The 22,773-nt window shown below is 42.8% G+C and overlaps 2 protein-coding genes across 4 annotated transcripts in view; one reads left to right on the top strand and one right to left on the bottom strand.

Moving 5' to 3' along the window:
• The window catches only part of ABCB11 (ATP binding cassette subfamily B member 11), a 43,236-nt gene extending 38,967 nt beyond the window's left edge, over positions 1-4,269 (bottom strand). The window contains 3 exon segments of the mRNA XM_081882567.1: positions 276-297; positions 1,473-1,567; positions 4,145-4,269. Coding sequence (XP_081738693.1) covers positions 276-297; positions 1,473-1,548 — 98 coding nt within the window. The 5' untranslated portion in view covers positions 1,549-1,567; positions 4,145-4,269.
• Positions 4,270-9,690: 5,421 nt separating this feature from the next.
• On the top strand, positions 9,691-22,359 carry DHRS9 (dehydrogenase/reductase 9). 3 transcript variants are annotated; one of them, XM_081882522.1, is made up of 6 exons: positions 9,691-9,709; positions 15,216-15,442; positions 17,492-17,843; positions 19,948-20,206; positions 20,978-21,141; positions 21,884-22,359. In XM_081882522.1, exons 2-6 carry the CDS (start codon positions 15,434-15,436, stop codon positions 22,108-22,110), a joined length of 1,011 nt encoding a protein of 336 aa, XP_081738648.1. In that variant the 5' UTR covers positions 9,691-9,709; positions 15,216-15,433; the 3' UTR covers positions 22,111-22,359. The 3 variants fall into 3 exon arrangements, with proteins under 3 accessions (XP_081738648.1, XP_081738647.1, XP_081738646.1); XM_081882521.1 differs by lacking the exon at positions 9,691-9,709 and adding an exon at positions 11,954-12,111; XM_081882520.1 differs by lacking the exons at positions 9,691-9,709; positions 15,216-15,442 and having other exon boundaries at positions 17,441-17,843.
• Positions 22,360-22,773: the final 414 nt, after the last annotated feature.

Here is a 22,773-nt window from a genome sequence, read left to right on the forward strand (position 1 = left end):
GCCCCCCCCCCACGAAGTACCAAAGAGGTGCAAATAATATTTGGGGGGAGTTCAATGAAGGGGGCAAAACAGACAAATGAGGTCTGAGCATGCTCAGTAGTCACAGAATGCTCCTTGACAGTTGAAGGAAGGGGATGGTGTAAAACCAGGAGAGGAGAAATGGAATGAGTCATGGCTGGCTAAAATCCAGAACAGAAGGACTCTCTACACTGCAACATTTTGTTGCATGTCCTACTTGTGCAACCAAATACTTTGTAAATATATGCATTACTTACTCTGGTTTGCAGATGCCGTTTTCTGGTGGGGAAAACAAATACATCCTATAGTTAGCATTCTTTGAAAATTAATACACACACACACACACACACACACACAGCCATTTTAATTATGTACAGGCAGTGTTTAATTAAAGAGAACTCAAAGAGTTCGTACAAAAATCCCAGTAAGATCCAAAATGGACCAAGTTGGAATGATTCATGTTGGAGATCTGATTCTACAAACCAGTTCCCAAAACAGGTTCAGGAAATGGAAAGAGACATAACCTAGTGGTGGAGCCAATGTTTTGCATGCAGAAGATCCCACAGAATTGTTTCATCTTGCCATTGCTAACCGAAGACTGACTATGTTCAGGCACAGGAGTGCTTGTATGTCAAAGTCAGAACAAGGCTCTGTTTTTGTTTTTTAAGATGCTTCTATTATTACAAAACACTGGGAAAATTCCCACTATATTAAAATGGCCGCTGTGTTTTATTATTTATGTGTATTTATCCAGGCTCCTATTCCACTTCAGAATAAGTTAAAAAGTAACTCTGAAACAACATAAAATAATAAGCATGATATTACTGGGGGGGGGGTCAATCTAACACAGAAAATACCACATGGGGCAGCTGGTTGCTCCATTTCAAAACTCTGAGACCCAATCCCATTCCACGTGCCCATTCTCCTATTCTCCTAGAATCCAGATTTCCTTTCATTATAATTGTACCCCCACATTTCAACTGGTTTGGTTTTCAAGGTAAACGATCGAGCAGAAGGACATGCTTGAACACCAATGTTTCAGCCCTGCTCTCTCACCTCACCCTCTTGCCTGCTCATCACCTCTGCTGCTACCTCTTCCTCCTTCTCCAGCTAAGAAAGGTAGCACTCCGCATCCAAGTTTCTGAGATGCTCAAAAAGAGAATATCCATCTTGGGACCAACCACAACCCCTGCAAACTGGTCTATTGCACACTGGAACTTGGGAAGAGGACGGTCTTCTTGAGCTGCATATCCTCCTTCCACATCTTGCCAGATAATTTGTTAACTTTTCCACCCAGAGGAAGAGGAGGAGTTAGCAGTAGTGAGTGGGCAAGCAAATACTTCCCCCCACCAAAAAAACCCATGAGCTTGGGATGATATGAGCAAATGGGTCTTGAAGAGATTTACTGACATGTGTCTAAAGTCAAGAGGTATATAAAATGGAAAACATCATACGTGATTCTTCCGGCTCAAAGCCATAGTTGTCTTCTCCAATTTTCTTAATACTGCGCAAAGTAACTGGCTCGGGCATGATCTTCCTCTTTATGCTGCTAAATAATGATGATAATGATAATAATGTGTCCCAACTCTGCAAACCAAATGATAATTTTCTAAAGCTCTCTTTTGTACTTGTAGGATTTCACTGAGTAAAATGAAATGAAATTCTTATAAGTCAGTAGGTCCATGGTTCAGCTCCACTTTACTTACTTACTTATTTACTTACCCACTTACTTAAAATAAATCTGAGTAGGTCCATGGTTCAGCTTCACTTTACTTACTTACTTACCTACTTACCGTATTTTTCGTCCTATAGGGCGCACCGGCCCATAGGACGCACCTCGGGTTTTTTTGGTGGAAATGAATAAAAAAAATATATCCCCCCCCCAGCCACGGCTGCTGCCCCAAGCCTTGCGGACACTCGCCCGAAGCACGGGGAGCCCTCCGGAGGGCTCCCCGTGCTTTGGGCAACAGGCTGCCGCCCCAAGCCTTGCGCGCTCGGCTTGCGGACACTCGCTGGGGCTGCAGGCTGCTGCCCGCAAGCCTTGTGAGCCCGCGGGAACTCCCGCCGGGCTTGCAAGGCTTGCAGATAGCTTCCTGAAGCCTGGAGAGCGAGAGGGGTCGGTGCCCACCGATGCCTCTCGCTCTCCAGGCTTCAGCTAAAGCCTGCATTCGCCCCATAGGACGCATACACATTTCCCCTTCATTTTTGGAGGGGAAAAAGTGCGTCCTATGGGGCGAAAAATACGGTACTTAAAATAACTCTGAGCTTCAGCTTGACAACTTCCAGTATGAGTTACAATTAGTCTTTTCAAAAAAAGAAAAGAAAACCGCAGCAATTTACATTGCTAGACAGCTCTATTCCCCCCCCCACCACATAACTAAATGGTGGCAGTGGTCTAAATATTTTGATGGGGCCCTGGGGTAGCTGTTGTTGAAAAATAAAGTGAAGGCCTTCATTTGCACCCTTACCTAAGCCTCAGAATATTCCACCCCTCATGCAGAATAGTCTGAATATAAGGCTGACCCTATCATGTGACAGAGGGAGGCAGCTGCCTCAGGCAACAGATTTGGAGTGTCATGAAAAGCAGCAAATTGCTAGCTATTTAATTAATTATTGCTGCATTTTTATTTATTTTTTACCACCTGGTAACGGCATTTGTGTAATTGTGAAGAGATAACTCAATGGAGGGCAAGCGGGAGTATTTTGCTGCTCTGCCTCAGGTAGCAAAATTGCCTTGGACCAGTCCTGCCCAAATAACTGCCATTATCATAGTTCTTTATTCAATTTATTAGGGGGTTTTTTTTGCCATGGCAACACAAAGCAACTTATAGTATTTTAAAAATTTTAAACACACACACACATTAAAGTTATCATTAAAAAAACCGAAAAGACCATTCTATTTTTTTATTTAAAAAGCTAGATTAAAACATCCCACTCATACAAAAAAGGCCATAGATAATTAAAAACCAAAGGCCTGATGTCTAAGTACTGAATTCGTTCCTGAGGTCCATACTTAACCTGAAACTGTTCTCAACCTGAAGCACCACTTTAGCTAATGGGGCCTCCCTCTGCCGCCATGCCGCCTCTGCACAATTTCTGTTCTCATCCTGAAGCAAAGTTCTTAACCTGAAGCACTATTTATGAGTTAGCAGAGTCTGTAACCTGAAGCATATGTAACCTGAAGCATATGTAACCTGAGGTACCACTGTATGTAACGCCAGTTTCACCAGCTTGCAGATCTGCCCGTAGCTACCCTGACTTAAGACATTTCCTGTGCCTTTAAGGTTTAAATTCTATGCACTCTTACATGGGAGAAGTAAGTGGCTAAGTAGACGGAAGAATCGCAGCAGAAGTCACTTGGCCCACTTCAGTACTGAAGTGATAGGCGAAAACATACTTAAGTGTTGCACAGAAGGGAAAATTCAACTGAGGGTACAGCAGCCACCCCAGAATTCATAATCTGACTTGTCCCCCTCCCCAACCACCCCCCATTAACAAATGGTCTTTGTTCTTCTATAGGAATTTTGAGTTCTGTTAGCGAATAACAGCATCATCATCATCATCACCATTGTAATAAAATAACAGTTTAAGACAATGACTTTAAGTAGGCTTTTAAAGAACACTCATGCTTACAAGTATAAATATTTGTTCCCAGTAGGAAAAAGAGTAGCTGCAGCGTATTATATCAGAAAACTGTTGCAAGAAGGAAGAGATATCAACATATTCCAGTTCCGCTGTTCCAATCCAATTTAGATTCCTCCTTGCCAACACACACCTCTGCTTTTAAATAAAACTTAAAATATCAAGTGATGCAGTCATGGATCTCCTATATCTGTTTGGCCATAAGATACTCAGTTAATATAGCAAATTCATCTTGTGCCCAGGAGTATTTGAAATAGTTATTTCAAATTATTACCTATTCTATAACCTAGTAAAACAAGAGTTTCAGAAAAAAGCAGCTTAGCTTACCACTTTTCACAGAATGTTCCTTTATTTCCTTAATTACTGTTGAGACCATTACAATCTAGTCACAGTATATTTTGTAATTTATTTAAGTTGCTGAGGTGCATGTTCTTATTGTTTTATCCAAAGCTAACATTGTAAAAATACATATATTTTTCCTCACCAGTTGAAGTAAAAAGAGGAAGAAACAGAGAAACAAGCTCCAAGGATCCTATGGAGTGAAATTAGTCAACAGTTTGTACATCCATTTTCAACACCCATCAGCTTTCAATGTAGTAACCCATTTATCAAGAGTTAAGCCTCTAAGTAGTCAGAGACTATTTACACAAAGGTCAGTAACCGAGTGGTCCTCAGAGTTCATTGACATTCAGTGTAGAATTTTAACTTGAGTAAAATTATCATACAGCTGAACAGCAAAATGAGAAAATAGAAATCTTTGAAAAACTACACAGAAAACAAAAACAAATGTCTTATGCAGTCTCAGAAAGGCAACATTATAATAATTCTTGATTAAAAGTCAACAACGAAGTCTTATGTATGTGGAATGGGTACAAAAATCACTTTGAAAGTCCATCTCTAAATCTGAAGCTAAAAATCTTTGTTCCTTTCCCAAAATTTGCACAACATTCGTTCTTTATCTTTCTCAGCTGGAGGCTAAGCAGCTAACTAGCCAGAAAGCTTCACAAAGTTCCCCTTTGATTCAACCTAGGCTGGAAGCATTTTTGAAAGCTTTCAAGAGAAGTCATTTATGGGTTCACCACCCACAACAACGTTTGACAGAAGCAGTAAGAGTTCTTCTTTGGTGTGAATAGTAGAAACCCCCTTCTGGAGCTCATGGAGCCCCAATGGAGACCTTACCAATTAGGAGCCAACAACAAAAGCTCTGAGCTATATGTGTATCATCAGTGTGTTGCCAATACACAGGTGACCCTTCATTTGGTCACTGAACATTGGTGTGTGATGCAACTGGACTCCAATAACAGCTGATGCAACTGCATTTTAAGCATCTTAATTCACCTGTCATCTTTCTAATCTTTTCTATTAAATCCACAGCTTCTCTGCAATTTTAATTACTGGCTGTCAGGGAACTGACATCGGAGCCAGAAGTGGAGGCAGGGCTCCCAAGCGATGCCGGAGAAGGGACAAGCAGGGAGAGAGGGGACTCAGCAGCTGGGGAAGGAAATCAGCGTAACACCAGGGATAAAGGGGGGCAGATGGAGGAATCGGAGAGAGGGCTCCAGGACTCTTCGCTGGAGACCAGCGGGGAGAGCACAGGTCCTCCGCTACCCACACCCACCCTGCGCAGAAGACTTCCACGCAGGGAAGGGAGGCGTAGACTTGGTGTCAAAGAACTGCTTTGCTGGAAGAAGTTCAAGAAACGCCCACTGACGGATTCTGCTAGTGACTGAACAGCCACGAAGTGAAGGGCCGTCCAGCTAGGAAAGGTTTAACCAGGCTACCTAGCCAGGAGTGGCGGCAACTTACGCACGAGCAACCCCATATAACCATTACACTGGCTTTCAGAATTAAAGAGTCAGGTGTGTAGCTGATCATGTTGGGATCCACCTTTCACACTTCAGTTATACGCTAGATGAGCAAGTCTTAGAATTTATTCTAATGGGTCCTAAAGTTGGCCCTCTTTGGGGACATATGTAGTCTATGGTATCCCATGGTGTTTTGGGAGGGTACTCACTTTGTGAAGCAAACTTGCAGTGGGTCTGCCCTATTGCCAGGGAGCAACAGGACTCAGGGTAACTCCAACAGTGGTATTTATTTGCAACAGGGTGAGCGCCTGTTGCTCGGACCCAGCTCCTGCCAACCTAGCAGTTTGAAAGCACTCCAAAAAGTGCAAGTAGATAAATAGGTACCACTCTGGCGGGAAGGTAAATGGCGTTTCCATGCACTGCTCTGGTTTCTCCAGAAGCAGCTTAGTCATGCTGGCTACGTGACCTGGAAAAACTGTCTGCGGACAAATCCTGGCTCCCTTGGCCTGTAAAGCGAGATGAGCGCACAACCCCAAAGTCGTTCGCGACTGGACTTAACTGTCAGGGGTCCTTTTTACAAATGAGCTTGGACTTGCTTCACAATAACGGCAATGCTGTGTGTGTGGTGGTACTTGTTGGTACAGAGTACTATCACCTTTCTTTCCCTTTTGGCTACCCATGGCAGCCATTTTCTGCTGGCGCCCATGGTGCTTTCATCAACAGATGGATATCGGTGCCTCATTTTTTAGAAAAGCAAGCAAGCCAACAAACAAAACTAAGTAAAACTAAGGTTCCAGCTAGTTCCTGTCACCAAACTGTGGAGGGAGCCACACCTACCCAGGATGGGCATTTCTATTACAAACCAGGCATTTTATATCACCCAATTATCACCACCACGAACTAGTGGCTCTAACGGCAGCTGCACTTATTTTGTAACTACAGTGGTACGTCGGGTTACATATGCTTCAGGTTACATACGCTTCAGGTAACAGACTCCGCTAACCCAGAAATAGTACCTCGGGTTAAGAACTTTGCTTCAGGGTGAGAACAGAAATCATGCTCCGGCGGCGAAGCAGCAGCAGAAGTCCCCATTAGCAGTTTCAGGTTAAGAACGGACCTCCGGAACGAATTAAGTACTTAACCCAAGGTACCACTGTACCATATCCCATCACATTACACAACTCAGAAATGTTGCAAGGCGTGAGATCTAGAGCAAAAGTCGCGGCTGCACTGCTTCCCACAGTTTTATGACATTTGAAAAAGGAAACATGACACACGCAGGAAGCACAGCCTTCCAACAACCAATTAATTCTTAGGAAATGACCTCGTTTAGCGATGGGCTGACATCAGCCTGCTCACTTCAGAAATGACAGTCCTCATCAACAAATATTTGTGTGTGCAGAGAAGAATCATAGCTACATTAACATATATTGTATTGTATTCCTTCTCTTCCTTCCGCCCACCTTTTTCACTTTATTTTGTACCACTGCAAACTTTAAAATATTAATACAGTTGTACCTTGGATCCCAAACACCTTGGTACTCGGCCGTTTTGGTTCCCGAACGCCACAAACCCGGAAGTGAGTGTTCCAATTTGTGAACGTTCTTTGGAACCCAGACGTCCGATGGGCCTTCCGCGGCTTCTGATTGGCTGCAGGAGCTTCCTGCAGCCAATCAGAAGTTGTGCTTTGGTTTCCAAACATTTTGGAAGTTGAATGGACTACCAGAACGGGTTCCATTTGACTTCCGAGGTACATCTGTACTAATGATATCGTGGAGTTGGCAAAGGTTATACTCTGATACGGCAGTGGTGTCTTGGTGGGAAGGGCTGTAGCTCAATGGTAGAGCATCTACTTTGAAAGTCCCAGGTTCAAGCCTAGGCATCTCTAGGGAATGTCTCATCTGGAACCTTGAAGAACTGCTGCCAGTCAGAGAAAACAATATGGAGCTTATACTGGTCTGACTCAGTATAAGGCAGCACCCTATATTCTTGTGGTGAATATGGGGAAAAAATGAACACCATGTTGGAAAGTATTTGTTCGAAAGGGAGTGGTATTAAAATGAGAGAACAATCGCTCTCAGGGTGTACACTGGCTGCCAGTCTCCTCACTGCATCAGGTGAAGATTACTTCATCAGTATTTCTCCCCTACCCTCAAGTTAAATATAGAATCACGATTGATCACACATTTACCTCATGTTCACCAAAGCGAAATAGTTTTCCTGTGTAATAATGACTGACCCAAAGAATTGTTTTTTCCTTCCTAGCTCCTGTGGCAAGAACTCCTATGCCTTTAAAAGCCAAAAGGCAGCTAGAAATTTAGTAGGTGAGGTTTTTCCAAGAAGGGGAAGATTAAGTGAATTGGGTGGGGGTGGGGAACCCTCTTTCTGCCTTTCCTGCAGGGCACAAAATTTATTTATTTACCTAATTTATATTTTGCCCTTAATCCGAATATCTCAGGGCAGTTCACAAGATAAAAATACAGGATAAAAAGCACAAAATAAATAGTTCAAAGAAAAACAAAATAATAACCTCTCCCACAAACACATTTAAAAGACTGTAGAATATGAATCAACCAAAATTCCTAGCATAAAAGGGTAATGTGATTATCATTCCTGATAGACTGTACCATTATTCATCCCTGATGGACAGTATAGTTTGGTTCTGTTTGTTGAAACTTGAATATTCGATTCATCCTCTAGCTCAGATTGGAGACCTCACTGGTTTATTAACAGGGTTCTGTACTAATGGTGGGTCACAGGGGTGCCAACCTGAACAAAACATTTGGGGGGGGGTCCCAGGCAAGCCCCACCTCACATAATCGATCACAAGACAATGATGTCCATTGGAATGACAATGCATAGCTGTCAACGTTTCCCTTTTTTTAAAAGGGAAATTCCCTTATTCCGAATAGGATTCCTCACAAGAAAAAGGAAACGTTGACAGCTATGTGACAATGCCTATCATGGGAGGGGGGGCTTGCCCCCTCAAATATTTTTTTTTTGGGGGGGGGGGTCAAAGGGACTTTGGCCCCTAGGAGTTGGCTCCTATGGTGGGTCAAAAGTTCAGCAGATGGCTGATATTTTTTTTTACCTGGGAAGCATGGAGCTATTTAGTGGGAAAAGGGGCCACTCATCCCCCTTATGGCTTTTTTGTGGCTGTTACAAGAGTTTCAAAATGGCAGCAGCAGTCGTACAGGTGTTCATCTTGATGGCCGCCAGGTGGTAGCTGTGGAACCACTGGTCTCACCATTCAGCAAAGTGACGTGGCGTGTGAGGGTTGAGGTTAGTAGCGGCAGTCTCCTGCCATTTCCTCGTGAGCTCTCTCGCCATTCGCTATGTTGAAGAAGAGAACTGTGAGTGCTATGCGGCCTGCTCAGTAACCCTAAGCTAGCCTTCTGCGGTAGAAAATGGCAGCGCTGAAGTAAGAGTCCACTTCCAGTTCAGTCAGCTTCTTCAGAGATTGCTGCAGGAAGCAAAATCGCTTTGGCCTAGAATGCCATGTTTTGCCTAGAATGGCAGAGGTGTCCTACAGTGAAGTTGGAAATGGGGAGACTTAACCTTGAGAGATGTAAACAAGCATTGTTTAGGATGCCAATGGTGCCAGCCAGAAGGAGGTTTTTGTCTTGCCAGAGCTGATAACCAACCAGAGCAGGGCTTACTGTGTTCCCCAAGATGTTGCTGGACATGATTCCTATGATGTCCATTGGCCATGCTGACTGAGACTGATAGGAGGTGGAATCCAGGTTACCAGTTTGTTTTGTTTTGTTTCTTCCGCCCTCCAGTTTGCAATGGAACTCCCATGGTGGCTCACAAAAATATAACACCACCATTAAAATACAGTAATTTTAAATAATTGGCTAAATTATTTAATTCACTTGAAGGAAGTATTACACATTTACACCAATACTGTGACCCTTGACTCTGGACTGTGTGTTTCGTAGCTGAGGAAACACGAGTGTGACTCACTGCCAAACTGAATGCACCTGTACAACATAAATGACTTATGTAATCAACAATGTGACTCACAAGATCTGCAATTTGTTTATGACTTGAGTCAGAAGGCACTCATTGTGATGCCTTAATTTAAAAAGTCAAAAGGTGGTTCTGTGCAGGAATCATCTTTAGAAGATTGCCAGGGAAGAAGGAGAGAGAGAAAGAACACACAACACATTTTTGGACTAGCTGTACTTGTAAGGCGCACCTTTAACAGCCAACCTGCCAACATATTTTCTTCGACTGAGTAGGTAGGTACCAATTCCATACTTGGGATGCAAGCATTTTACTAATTGGTGTAATGTAGTGGCTGTAAAAGTGTGAGTTATGAGATGGTGATCCTCTGGTTCAAATTTTCATACTGTCATGGACTCACCTGGGAGTCTTATACAAGCCAAAGCAACAAAGAGTATTGTAGCACCTAAAAAACCCCCAACAAACGTAAGCTGTTGTGGGCTTTTAAGTCAGCCATAGCCTCCTAGACACCCAGTCCCCTATAATGCAGGGACCATAATGTTGCTGTACCACAAAGGGTTATTGCAATGACAGGGATAATGCATAGCAAGTACTTTGGGAACTTAGGGCAACACGGTACGTAATTATTATTGCTATTAACTATTCTAACTTCTCCTTACTGATATGGATAGCCTCACTTAACAGGGTAGAAAATGAAGCATACTGTATGGGCATGTCGGTCTGTCTGACTATCCACTCATCCTTCTCGCTGGGTTGTGAACGATTAAATCAAGCTCTATGAAACTATGAATGAAATCAATGGGTATGACTGACTCCTGTCAATTGTTCAATGGGTCTACTCTATTATTTACTTATTATTATTGTTACTTATCATTTCCTTTAATATTTACAAATGCTCTTGGAAAAGAAAAAAGAAAGAAAGGAGATTCTTCCAAATTATTGCCTGGCAACCCTACGCTGATTCCATAGGGACCTTGAGTTGCCACCTTTCCCATGATATACGCACATGCCCTCATACTCCCTCACTCATGCAGTAGGAAACGTGAAATCTGCCACCCCCCTTCTCTGGTTTCATCTGCTCTTTCAGCCAGCTCTCTGGCCTTGCGGTGCAGCTTTTAAACACCAGGCTCGTCTACTGGAGGTCTTTAATGCCTATCTGATAGGCAGAGCCCCATTTGCTAAATTTCTAAATAATCATTGCATCACCCCCTGAGTTTCTACCTCTTAAAAGAGAGCTGGGGGGAGATACCCAACAACTCCTGATTCAACCAAAAGCCTTTGTCAAGAGGTCAGGAGAAAAAGATTCCCGAGGGATGAACATGGTAGGGCTCTGTTAAATTGTTGGGTTCATTTTCTCCAGGCTCCTGGGAGGGAGCAAGGATTAGGAAGGGACTGTTAGGACATTGTCTGAATAATACAGGTTACACGGAAAGGGGGAGGATGTTAGGATATTGATGTTCCATTCTAGCTTGCTGGGAACTTCCATTTGTGTATAGCTTTTGCTTTACGCTTCTTGCTCTTGAACATGAAGGAGAGCAGACATGTTTTCTTTGTCCTGATCTATGCTGTATAAACTGCTTGTAAATATGCTTTACATATGCCTCTGTTCACCCTTCCGTCGTGAAGAGTTTGTTATCTCTGCTGGCTTGCATGCTCAGCTTCTGAAGCTCTGAGTCGCTGATTGGTGCAGAACCAAGGGCTGGAGTTCGACCGGCAACCAGGCGGTGGGCTGGAACCAGCTGGGGTCTTGCCAATTGCCCCCATTCCCTCAGACGCATCACCACAGGGGCTCGGTTCAGATTTGAATGCGAACCTACCTACTTCACATTTTCAAAAACAATATGCAAACCGAAACACAGCTGTCTTTTGAAATGTGCACTGATCCACATTTTGTGATGCAGTTCTCCTGCCAAATGATGTATACAAAAATTATTGTAGCACAGAGAAAGGGAGGGAGGGAGGGAACAAGGGTTGGGCCATGAGCATCCATGAAGGGGATGAGCAGTCCTTTCCCACTAGTAAACCATAATTCCCAGAATTCTTTGTCAAACCAGAGTATGTTTCTAGCCTTTGTAGACCCTGAGATATGGGACAAAACGTACAATTGCGTTTTGTCTTTCTTTTGTGTCTGAAGTTACCCTGCTCTCCCCCCTTTCAAGTATTTTACTCCCCACTGGAAAGGTGCCTGTGGACACCCATAAATGGAAGAATTTGGAGAGGAACCAAGGAAGAGGGGAATCAGAGCGAAAAAAGAATATAAAGGAAAGGAAGAAGGAAGCAATTTAGAATGAAAGATAAAGCTAGGAAGAAAGTAGATGTGGGTTGCATTGCTCTGTGTGCGTGTGCGCGCGCACACCCACACACCCACCCAAGGATAAGTATGAGAGAGAGGTGTGTTTGTTTCTAGGAATGTTGGCTCATTTCCTTGAGTGATCTGCTTCGCAAGGGCATGTGATCTTCACTCCATGGATTCATAGGATTTGTGACATCACTAGAGCTTGCCTTGTGACATCACCAGGCCCTGCCATGTGAGCCCAGGCTTTTGGATGCTAGAGACCAGGGAACCTCAAGGGCACTAGATCTGCTACACTCGCTCTGCCCTGCCAGGGAAGGAACATGGGAGTTGTGTCAGCAACCGCTGGGTGGATCCAACAGTCAGCTCCTTACAATCACAAGGGTGACTATTCTTGTTGTCATCTCCTCCATGATCAGTGTAGCTCACCTCTAAGTGTACATAGCTCAATGACAACCTTCTTCCTCAGATCAGGACAGCAAACAAGAAAAATTAGCATGGCATAATCTCAGAGAGGGTTGAAAACTGAAGTCCACATCTTTCTAGGTCAGGATGCCGTTAGAGGGAAAGAAATGAGTGTATATCTTGACCCTGATTTTAAACAACATTTGGATTTCTGAGACTATTTCACCCTTTCTGTGTGCTAAGTTATAATTTCTTTTTTATTCAGTCAGCAAGCTACAGAGCAGTCAAAGAAAACCCATAACTACAGAAAAGCATGTGTGAGACCAGGAAAAGAGCAATTGAGACACTCTTTCCAATCCAAAATTGTATGGCATGTAGAGGGCTCTTAAAATACAATATGAGAGTCTTTCATATTTTATTTTAATATATTTTTTTGAAAAAGTATTAGTTTCATGTAATCCAGAATTTGTAAAAGAAAATTCTCAGAAAGGAGGCATTGGAATGTGGCAGTAGACTAACGGAACCACTTACGGTATCTCAGACTTGATTTATTGTAAAATTAAAAAAACCGAAACATCTAAATAAGCCAAGGAAGAGCTCTGCTCATTTATCTGTTCTCCAAAAAAGTTTCCTGTGCAAATGCAGGTCAGTGCCTTGACTGCCAGATTGAACATGCACTGTTAAGATAAGGGAATATGATCTGAGGCACTATTCCTGGCAGGTGTGGGTGTTGAATGGGCATTCCAGGATAAACTTGGAGATGAAAAGGGAAACTCCTAAATTTACATGGATTCTTAAAAGGAAATGCTGGTAGGTGAAGCCAGAGCCAATGAAAAGAAGAGCTAACCCGATTAGTTGTAAGATCATAGAATCTTAGAGATAGGAAGGGACCCAAAGGTCATCTAGTCCAACCCCCTGCAGTGCAGGAATCTCAGCTAAAGCATCCGTGACAGATGGCCATCCAACCTCTGCTTAAAAACCCCCAAGGAAGGAGAGTCCACAACCTCCAGAGGGAGTCCATTCCACTGTCAAACAGCTCTTACTGTCAGAAGTTCTTCCTGATGTTGAGTCAGAATCTTCTTTCTTGTAACTTTAATCCATTGCTTCGAGTCCTGCCCTGCAGAGCAGGAGAAAACAAGCATACTCCCTCTTCCATGTCACAGCCCTTAAGATATTTGAAGGTAGTTATCATATCTCCTCTCAGTCTCCTCTTTTCCAGGCAAAACATACCCAGCTCCTTCAAGTGTTCTTCAAGGCAGGTGTTAAGGGGCTGATGAGGTAGTTCTCCATTAGCCCTAACTGGTCTCCACTGGCTCATGCAGACTGTCAAGTACCATATTTTTTGCTCTATAAGACTCACTTTTTCCCTTCTAAAAAGTAAGGGGAAATGTGTGTGCGTCTAATGGAGCGAATGCAGGCTGCACAGCTATCCCAGAAGCCAGAACAGCAAGAGGGATTGCTGCTTTCACTGTGCAGCGATCCCTCTTGCTGTTCTGGCTTCTGAGATTCAGAATTTTTTTTTCTTGTTTTCCTCCTCCAAAAACTAGGTGCGTCTAGTGGTCTGGTGCATCTTATAGAGCAAAAAATACGGGTACTTTGTGTACAGCAAAAAAAAAAAGGTTTGTGCGATTAAAGTGGATTAAAACGCTTTGTTGCCCTTGTGCGAAAACCCCACTTTTTGCAGTTAGGAAAGTGATGAAGAAATGCCTTGAACAGTGTGGAATGCATGAATGATTGATTGGTGAGAAGGTGAATATACGGCCTGTAAGCGAATCAGGGTGACTGTAAAAAGGGATTGGACAGATTTGTGGAGAATAAGGATATGAATGGCTACTGGTCCAGTCTCAGAGGCAGTACATCTCCTTGAGATTGTGAGCAGGAAAGGGCTCTTGTGCTCAGGTCTTGGTATCTGGTTGGCTGCTGTGAGAACAGAATGCTGGGCTAGGTGGGCCTCTGGTTTTATCCAGCAGCCAGGCTCCTCTTATGTGTGTTTGAAAAGAGAACAGAGAGTTTTGAAGGGTTTCCCCTTCCCTGAAGAAGTGAGAGGAGACTGAGAAGCATTTATCCTTCTTCCATTTAAAAAAAGAGGAAGTAATGAAGCTGAAAAACCTTACTTGTCTGAGAAAAGCTGCCTGGATGATCTAAAATAAATTTTAGATTTAAAAAAATGGGGGATTTTGAAACAAACGGAAGTTGAGGAATGTCATGCTACTTGGAGAGGATATAAGCTTCTAAGAACAGAGCCTATTCAATTGCGGCTCTGAAGTCGTAGCAGGCACACCCTTCAAGCGAGGTCTGCCTGTGTTCCTCCTGGGTCTCCTTTCGAAGGCAAGTGAAAACATTCTTATTTCACCAGGCGTTTGGGATGTAACTGGAGGTGTGCTTTAACTGTTGCTCTGTTATCAACAACTTTCTTGACTGTGTATCTGCATGCAAACTGTTCTGGGGGGTTGGAATTGTATGGAATGTTCAATATTTGCAGGGAATGACCCAACTGGTGGATTACGTATTTTCCTTGCAGGGTAGAGCAAATTTATATGTTTGTTTGTTTGTCTGTTGTTTTAAAATTCTTGTTTATTTATTTTAAATAGCGTTATAACACCCCTTGTCAAACCCCGGCCTTGTTTTACACCATTAACAGTACAATCTTATACATGCCTACTCGGAAGTAGCTTCCATTGAGTTCAGTAGGTTTTCTTCCAGAATCGTAGTCAAAAATGTCAGAAAGCTATAAACTATACAATTAAAAAAAACACCCAACTACAGTGGTACCTCAGGTTAAGAACTTAATTTGTTCTGGAGGTCCGTTCTTAATCTGAAACTGTTCTTAACCTGAAGCACCACTTTAGCTAATGGGGCCTCCTGCTGCCGCCGCGCCATTACCGTGCGATTTCTGTTCTCATCCTGAAGCAAAGTTCTTAACCCAAGGTACTATTTCTGGGTAAGTGGAGTCTGTAACCTGAAGCATCTGTAACCCGAGGCTCATAACATACTAGTCCGTAGCGAGTGTTGCAAACTTATTTCAGATCTGTGCGAGCATACTAAAGAGCAGCTGTATTGTTCTGTAATTATTTCACCAATAGGTTGACTGCATCTTTGCGAGAGAAATTCCGGAGGAAGTGAGGACAGACAGCCGCATCTACCTATTCTGTTCCGCAACATCGTGTGTGCAATGTCCTGCTTTTAAAATGAGTCCTGCCACACAGAGGGAACTAATCTGAGAAGATAAGCAAACAGCATATTGATCCAGCCAGATCATATAGGAGAAGAAACACCCTTTTCCTAAGAAGCCACAGTCAGCATGACAGAGGTAAATGTATAGATGGACTCTGTTTTGTTTTGCAACTCTTTAGTTTTCAGCCAGCCTCCGAAACAGGTGATTGCTTTATGCCTCTGTAAGTCTATGCGTACAAGTGATCTGAAGCCATGGCACTGAAGAAGTCAAGCTAGCAATGCCCTCAGCAGCACTGCAGAATCAGGGCAAGAAATGGGTGTACACAAGTCTGAGCTCATCTGTGAAATCTCTTGATGGCCTTGGTCAAATGATTCTTTCCCAACCTCAGTTGCCTCTCTCTGATGTGAGAATGGGTGAAGTAATAGTTGTAATTAATCCTGTGCCGTGGAAATGTTACAGTCATGCTTGTTCCAGGCTGACGGCATAAGGTGGAGCCAGCATGCTGAATGAGCTAAGCACACCTGGGTCTGGAAAGTGTGCATAAAAATGCATTTAGACTAGGGAGGGCGACTTGAACAGATACATAGATTAGGCAAAACTGCATTAAAACATGCATATTTTGAGAAATCCACGTTAAAAAGCTGGTGAACTTTTCACAACGGCATTTCCCCCCTAAATAAATAAATAAATATCACAGACTGATGCAGAAATGTTAGAAACATATATAATTATAGTGTTGGAGGGGACCCCAAGGGCCCACTAGTCCAGCCCCCTGCCATGCAGGAATATGCAGGTGGCCCATATGGGGATCAAACCAGCGACACAGGTGGTGTTAGCACCATGCTCTAACCAATTGAGCTAACTGTCGTTGTGGCAAACTGTATTTAAGACCGGGAAAAGTGTGAGAGAAACTGAAATTGGCAGAGTTGTACACCCCTAGAACCTGCCAGTGCCTGAGTAGGGATGTTCAGGAAGCCCCATATAATAAGATACCTTGAGTTCAAAGGAAGAAATGTAGGGTATAAATGCTCCCTCCCCAGAAATGCTAGGCTGGCTCCCTCCTTGCTGCCCTTTTGCTGGCAGGTGAAGACTTCCTTATTCCTACAGGCTTTTAGGGACTGACTGCTCTGAATGAAAATTTCATTGTAATTATCTGTATGTTTTTAATAATAATAATAATAATATAATTTATTTATATCCCACCCTCCCCAGCCAAAGCCGGGCTCAGAGCAGCTAACAATAGAGCTTATATATGTGTGTATATGTGTGTGTGTGTATAGTTTTAATTCTATTAATGTTTAATTGTTTTTTCCCCTATGTTTTAAACTGTTCCTATTTTTACTGTAAGCTGCCTTGAGTCCCTGTCAGGGAAAAAGGCAGAATGTTAATGATAACACTAATACTAATACTAATAATACTAATACTAATGTAGTCAATAGAACAGATATCATACAATACATAAGGGCAAGTTGCTCCAAATCTTACCTTACATCCTCCATTAATTCACTGGCCACTATTTCTCAGTCTCAAAACCCGTTGCTTTAATAATACAGTGGTACCTCGGGTTAAGTACTTAATTCGTTCCGGAGGTCCATTCTTAACCTGAAACTGTTCTTAACCTGAAGCACCACTTTAGCTAATGGGGCCTCCCGCTGCTGCCGTGCCGCCGCTGCGCGATTTCTGTCCTCATCCTGAAGCAAAGTTCTTAACCCGAGGTACTATTTCTGGGTTAGCGGAGTCTGTAACCTGAAGCGTATGTAACCTGAAGCGTATGTAACCCGAAGTACCACTGTATTGACCTACCTTACAGAGTGGTTGTTAGGCTTGGCAAGATTATGTGAAGTGCTATATTTTCAGCCCAACCCCATTGTGTGCTATATTTCAGATTCTGTTGACTTCAAGGGACTTTACTCCCCATATACAGCCTGATTGAGAGGCAACAAATCTGTGGTGCTTCCTAACTACTTAAAACTTCCACTCTGATGAATGCAAAGTGACCATTTTATTTACTGGCCCCCAGGGAAGCTTTCCTTATTTTAACAGAAGTTAAAGGCTGGTGATGGAAAGTGTGAGTGGCTCTCAGTGTTGCCCCCACGTTTTATTTCCTTTAGATTTTCACAGTCAGGAAATGATGCTAATGGCAGGGAAATGCCTGTTGTAACGTGTCTTTCTGTCTCTTTCAAGGAGGAAATGGAAGATAGCGGTCTCGAAATCGGACTTTTTTACTACGTGTTGATGTGGTTTGTCATCTGCTTCGTCTGGTGGAAATGGAGAGCAGGGCAGAAGTTAAAAGATATGTACCTTGTAGGGAAATATGTGTTCATCACCGGCTGTGACTCTGGATTTGGAAAGCGGGCGGCCAAAACCTTCGATAAGAAAGGGTTTCAAGTGATTGCTGCCTGCCAGACTCAACAGGGAGCCGCAGAGCTGAAAGCAGAGACTTCCAGGCACCTCCACGCTGTGCTACTGGACGTGACAAACACAGAGAATATCAAATCAGTTACGGAATATGTTAAAAAAGAAGTAGGGGATAAAGGTAGGTGACGGGCACCTGAACTCTTCCCCAAATCTACTAAATGTGGTGCAGACCCCCAGAGGGCTTCTGCACATTTAAGAGAAGCATAGAATTGGGACTGCTGTGAAGGAGGAAGGCTTAGTGCACAGAATTTCTGCTTCTGTACAACCTTAAAGATATAGCCTGCAGGTACATATCTGCTAACCTGCACAAAAAGCCAATGAATTGTTTTGGTATTTCTTAGGTTTTTCCTTTCCTTCTTAAAGCAAGTTTTTAATTAAACTTACGGTTTGGGGTATAAAGTGATCACCGTATATTATGGCTTCCGTCCACTGGACGAGGGCTCATCCACATTTCTGCTTGCCCCATGCCTCGAAAGTATGTGTCCAAGTGGTTTCCCCCTTTGTCCTCCTGCTTTTCCCCAGGGAAAATCCCCTGCTTAGTGCTAAATTGAAGCAAATGTCAATCTGAAGGAATGCCCAAATTGCCATTTGCTCCTATTGAGTGCTAAAGAGCAGCTTTTCCTGGGGGAAAGCGGTGGGGCAAGAGGAAGTGTGGATACCTCCTGTGTCTCTTAGGTCCAGACTTGAAATTATTTGTATATATTATTGTTGGCAAGTCTTTTATTGGCTGCTTTGTGCAGAGTGAGCTCTCCCCCCCTTCCTGTTTCCACAGCCTTCATGTTTTAAAAGCATAGAAAGGAAATTTGAAGTAGGTTGTGCAATGATGTGGCAGAGTGTGGGTGAGGCTGTAAAATTCTAAAACTTATTAAGAGGCTTGTTGAACAAAATGGGGCTTACTTCTGAGTAGGTATGGGGGTAATAGCATGTGAGCAGTAGAGAAAGCGGTGATGATTACAGAGAAATTGCAGGCATTTTAAAATTATGGCTTTTTACTGTTGTAAGCTTAGTGCTGTAACTCAATGTTGTAATTTAGTTTAGCCACTGCCACACAAACCTTGACTCTCTTATTAGGAGCAGTATTGGCTATGGCAGGGTAGAAATAAAAATGGTGGTCTTATTTTTAATAAGGGTTTTCTGCAGGAATTCTTCCAGGGTTGGGGGACAGTAGAATACCAAAATGATAGGAATGTATGAAATGGCATGGAGAAAGGGGATAAGTAAGTCTTTTTTCCTCCAAGTCTCATATCGCTAGCACTCTAGAATAATCGCTCCCATAAGATGCAGTGACAGCCACCATCTTGGATGGCTTTAAAACAGGATTAGACAGATCTATGGAGGACCAGGCTGTCAATGGCTACTAAGAACAATAACTATATTCTCCCTCCACTGTCGAAAGCACTGCAGTCTGCTTCTGAATACCAATTGCAGGAAACCACAGGGGCAGAGTGTGCTGTTTTGCGCTCAAGCCCTGACCGTGGGTTTCCCGTGGGCACCTGGGTTGCCACTGTGAGAACAGGATGCTGGCCTGATCCAGTAGGTTCTTGTTAAGGTCCTGGGGAGCAGGCTAGTTTCTCATAAACCAACCAACAAAAAAACGAGAAGAATACCTGCCTGATTTCAAAACACTTTAAAGTTGCTCTTTTTAAGGTCACGCTGCTGTTCATGATTTGGATTTGATGTTAACTACGTCCTGCGTAGGGGAGGCACTTTACTATTTTATACAGCAAGCTCCCTCATATGACAGGATGCAAACCGAAGTATTGCTTTAGTGAGGGAGCAATTAGGTGTATGTGTGGAGATAATTGTCCTATGCAGAGCTTTCACACTGCCCTCATAATATTACAATACTTTTCAGCAGTGGCAACGCACACATTCATCAGTGAGTTTCCGCATGATGAAATGTCAAGTGGTGTGCATGCGTGTGTGAATTAGCCCTCGCTCACTCAGACTAAAGTGTTCAGAGTAAAGAAATGGCATGATTGTGAATTGCTACCAATTAACATAGCTGGGTTACTGTTTCGACCTTTCTGTTTTTACGTAAACGTAATGATATTTTTATACCATTATGATGATGATCTTGTTATCTGCCTTTCGAATTATAATGATAATGGGGATGTTAAATCACAGAAATCAATTTCTCCAAAAAAGTTTCATTCTCAGACATAATAAATTATCTTTTTCTTTGTTTTTTTAAATCTCTCTCTCTTCCCCTCCCCCCATAGGTCTGTGGGGCCTGATCAATAATGCAGGAATTATGGGAGTATCAGCACCAACTGACTGGCTGACCATCGAGCACTATAAAGCACCGATTGATGTTAATCTAATAGGCCTCATCAATGTTACTATACACATGCTGCCATTGGTGAAGAAGGCAAAGGGAAGGATAATAAACGTAACCAGTGTTGGAGGTGTTCTACCAATATGCTCAGGTGGTTATTGTCCATCCAAATATGGGGCAGAAGCATTCACCGACAGTTTAAGGTAAAATGATAGCTAATGGATGGCCTTCATAATGCATGCATGATTCAACCCAAACTGAGCATGGGTTCAGTGCCTGCATGCAGGGGATAAAACTGGGCGTTAGTAGAATTCTGTTTCCACCATGCCACTGCCCTCACCACCACCGACATCCATCCAAATCTATCTCCCATGCTACCTGAATCATCCAGCGAAATGGTACACCCATGAGACAGTGCTCCTTATATGTATCAGTTCAAAAACTAGTTTTTGGTCATCTGTTTTTCACCTGTCCATGTTCTGTCTGGTGTCTGTTCACAAATGATATCTTACTTGAAACATAAGTGCACATCATGAAAAGGATTTGAAGGTCTGTGCTGAACATCTGAACCCAATGTCTTCTTGAGTTGCATTGGGCGCATTAATTGTGAAGCAAGAACCAGTTACCAAGTTATTGCAGAGAATGGCCCAGATCCCTGGGATCTGGTGGAGCCATTAATATAAAATGAATGAGGAGATACAATCTGGTTTAAATGTCAAGGAGATAGGCAGGAGTTGATATGAGGACATGCATGATGGATCTCGTGTATTCGTGAGGTTTACCACAAGGACTCCAAAGGCATCCCATTACCTTGACTCATTTTATATAGAAACTGAGAGGTTTCATTTATAAGATCTTTGTGTTTGTGTGCAGAAAATATAATGTGCTGCTGACAGAATCTACATAGCGCTTTCTCTAAAAATCCGCCCAAATTATTGACCAAAATTAATGACCGCTTTTTACTTTCTTCGCAGACAGGACATGAAACCATTTGGAGTGAATGTTTCTTGCATCGAGCCAGGGCTGTTTAAAACAGGGCTTTCTGACAGAGACATGGTCATGAGACAAAAAATGGCTGTTTGGGACAGTCTTCCTCAAACTATACAAAAGCAGTATGGTGAAAAATACTTAAAGGAAGGTAAGCCATGAGTTGCTTTGTTTTGTATTAATGGAGAAATGGCCTAAACATAATACTGAAGTAGTCAGAAGTAGAGATGCCATCAAAGTTCACCCAAGCCTGGTCGAGAAATTAACTTCCAGGTTATTCAAAAAAGCACCTCAAAAAATAGAACACTGTGACTGAGTCAATATATTGAATATGTCTCACTGAAAAAAATGAGAATAATAATTTTTAAAAGATATTTTCTGTGGCTCAGATCAATATCTAGGGCAGAGAAGAGTTCCTAGCATTCAACCTCCTCTCATCTCCACCAGCCCACGGTCAAAGCACACTCCTAATCCTTCCCTTCATTTACCAGAGGTGAATGCAGTAGCGACAACATGTGGTAGAAAGGAGGGAAGCCTTGTTGCTTCCTTCCCTCAACTTCATGCTTCACAGTATACATCATGACTGACGAGTGGTAGGCCTTGGAATCATCCCAAGGATTACCCACAATGCCAATAGACCTTGCAAAGACTTCCATGTCCTGCCTGCAGCACAGCTGGATAATGGAGAGAGAAGGGAAGGGAACGAAAGGAGATAGGAAGCCTTATTATTTAAATGCAAGTAACAATATGCCAATGCTCTTTGCACAGTGCAAAACTACCTCCACGTCAACAGTACTTCAAATAATTAAGTACAGATTGCACAGAATTAAGACTCTTGAAGCTTATTGCTGCATATATTTTACCTCCCTCTCCTGGTTTCATTCTCTCTGCAGATGCAGTAAAGAAGGAGAAACTAGTGAAGCTGTGTCAGAATACAGACATCTCATTGGTTGTGAATTGCATGGAACATGCCTTAATGAGCAAATATCCAAAGGCCCGGTACAGTGCAGGCATGGATGCTAAGATTCTTTGGCTACCACTTTCAAAAATGCCATCGTTTGTGCAGGACTTTGTACTCATGAAGAACAAAGTTCAGCTGCTTGACCCAAATGCTGTGTAAAATTGCATCCGAAAAAACTCCAGCTCGTGCTTTTTCAAGCTGTGCGTACCGAACAATGAAGATGAATACATCTGTTTTCAAGCATCCAGAGATGTTGGCAATAATTGCTTCTCTTTTCTTGTTTACCCCTTTTTTTAAAGAGCAGTTGTCATAAGGACTGCTTTGCCCAGTGGTAGTGAAGGCAGATCTAGATGACTCAGGCTTAGCATTTGCCAACTCAAATAAATCTTAGTGAATCGACCAGTCAAATATTGTTCGAGTAATGGTTTGAAATTATTAGTTTGTCAGAATGTTGTCAAAGTACACAGATAATTATGCCCGTTGCAAATACTACAACCTGTTAACAGAGCCCGGTTCCTCCTAAGAGCTCTACCCAACACCTGGGAGGTATCTCTTTCTCCTCGCACAGAAAATACTATTGACTTGTACTATTGACTTCCCAGGAACTTATGACTTGTCCCATTTTTCCTTAACAAACATTTTCTGGTGCTAAATGCCTCTGAGCATATTTTGGCTCTCTTTTCTTCCCAAAGGCAATAGATCCTTTGAGGGGATGGCTTCCAAGGGCTTCTGAGCATGTATAGAACATCTTTCCTTTCTGAAGAATGTGTTCCTTTGCGTATCTGAAGATTGGTAGCGCATATCCCATGCCCTACCCCCAGG

Source organism: Podarcis melisellensis (genome assembly GCF_964234715.1).
Source record: "Podarcis melisellensis genome assembly, chromosome: 1".
Taxonomy (NCBI): domain Eukaryota; kingdom Metazoa; phylum Chordata; class Lepidosauria; order Squamata; family Lacertidae; genus Podarcis; species Podarcis melisellensis.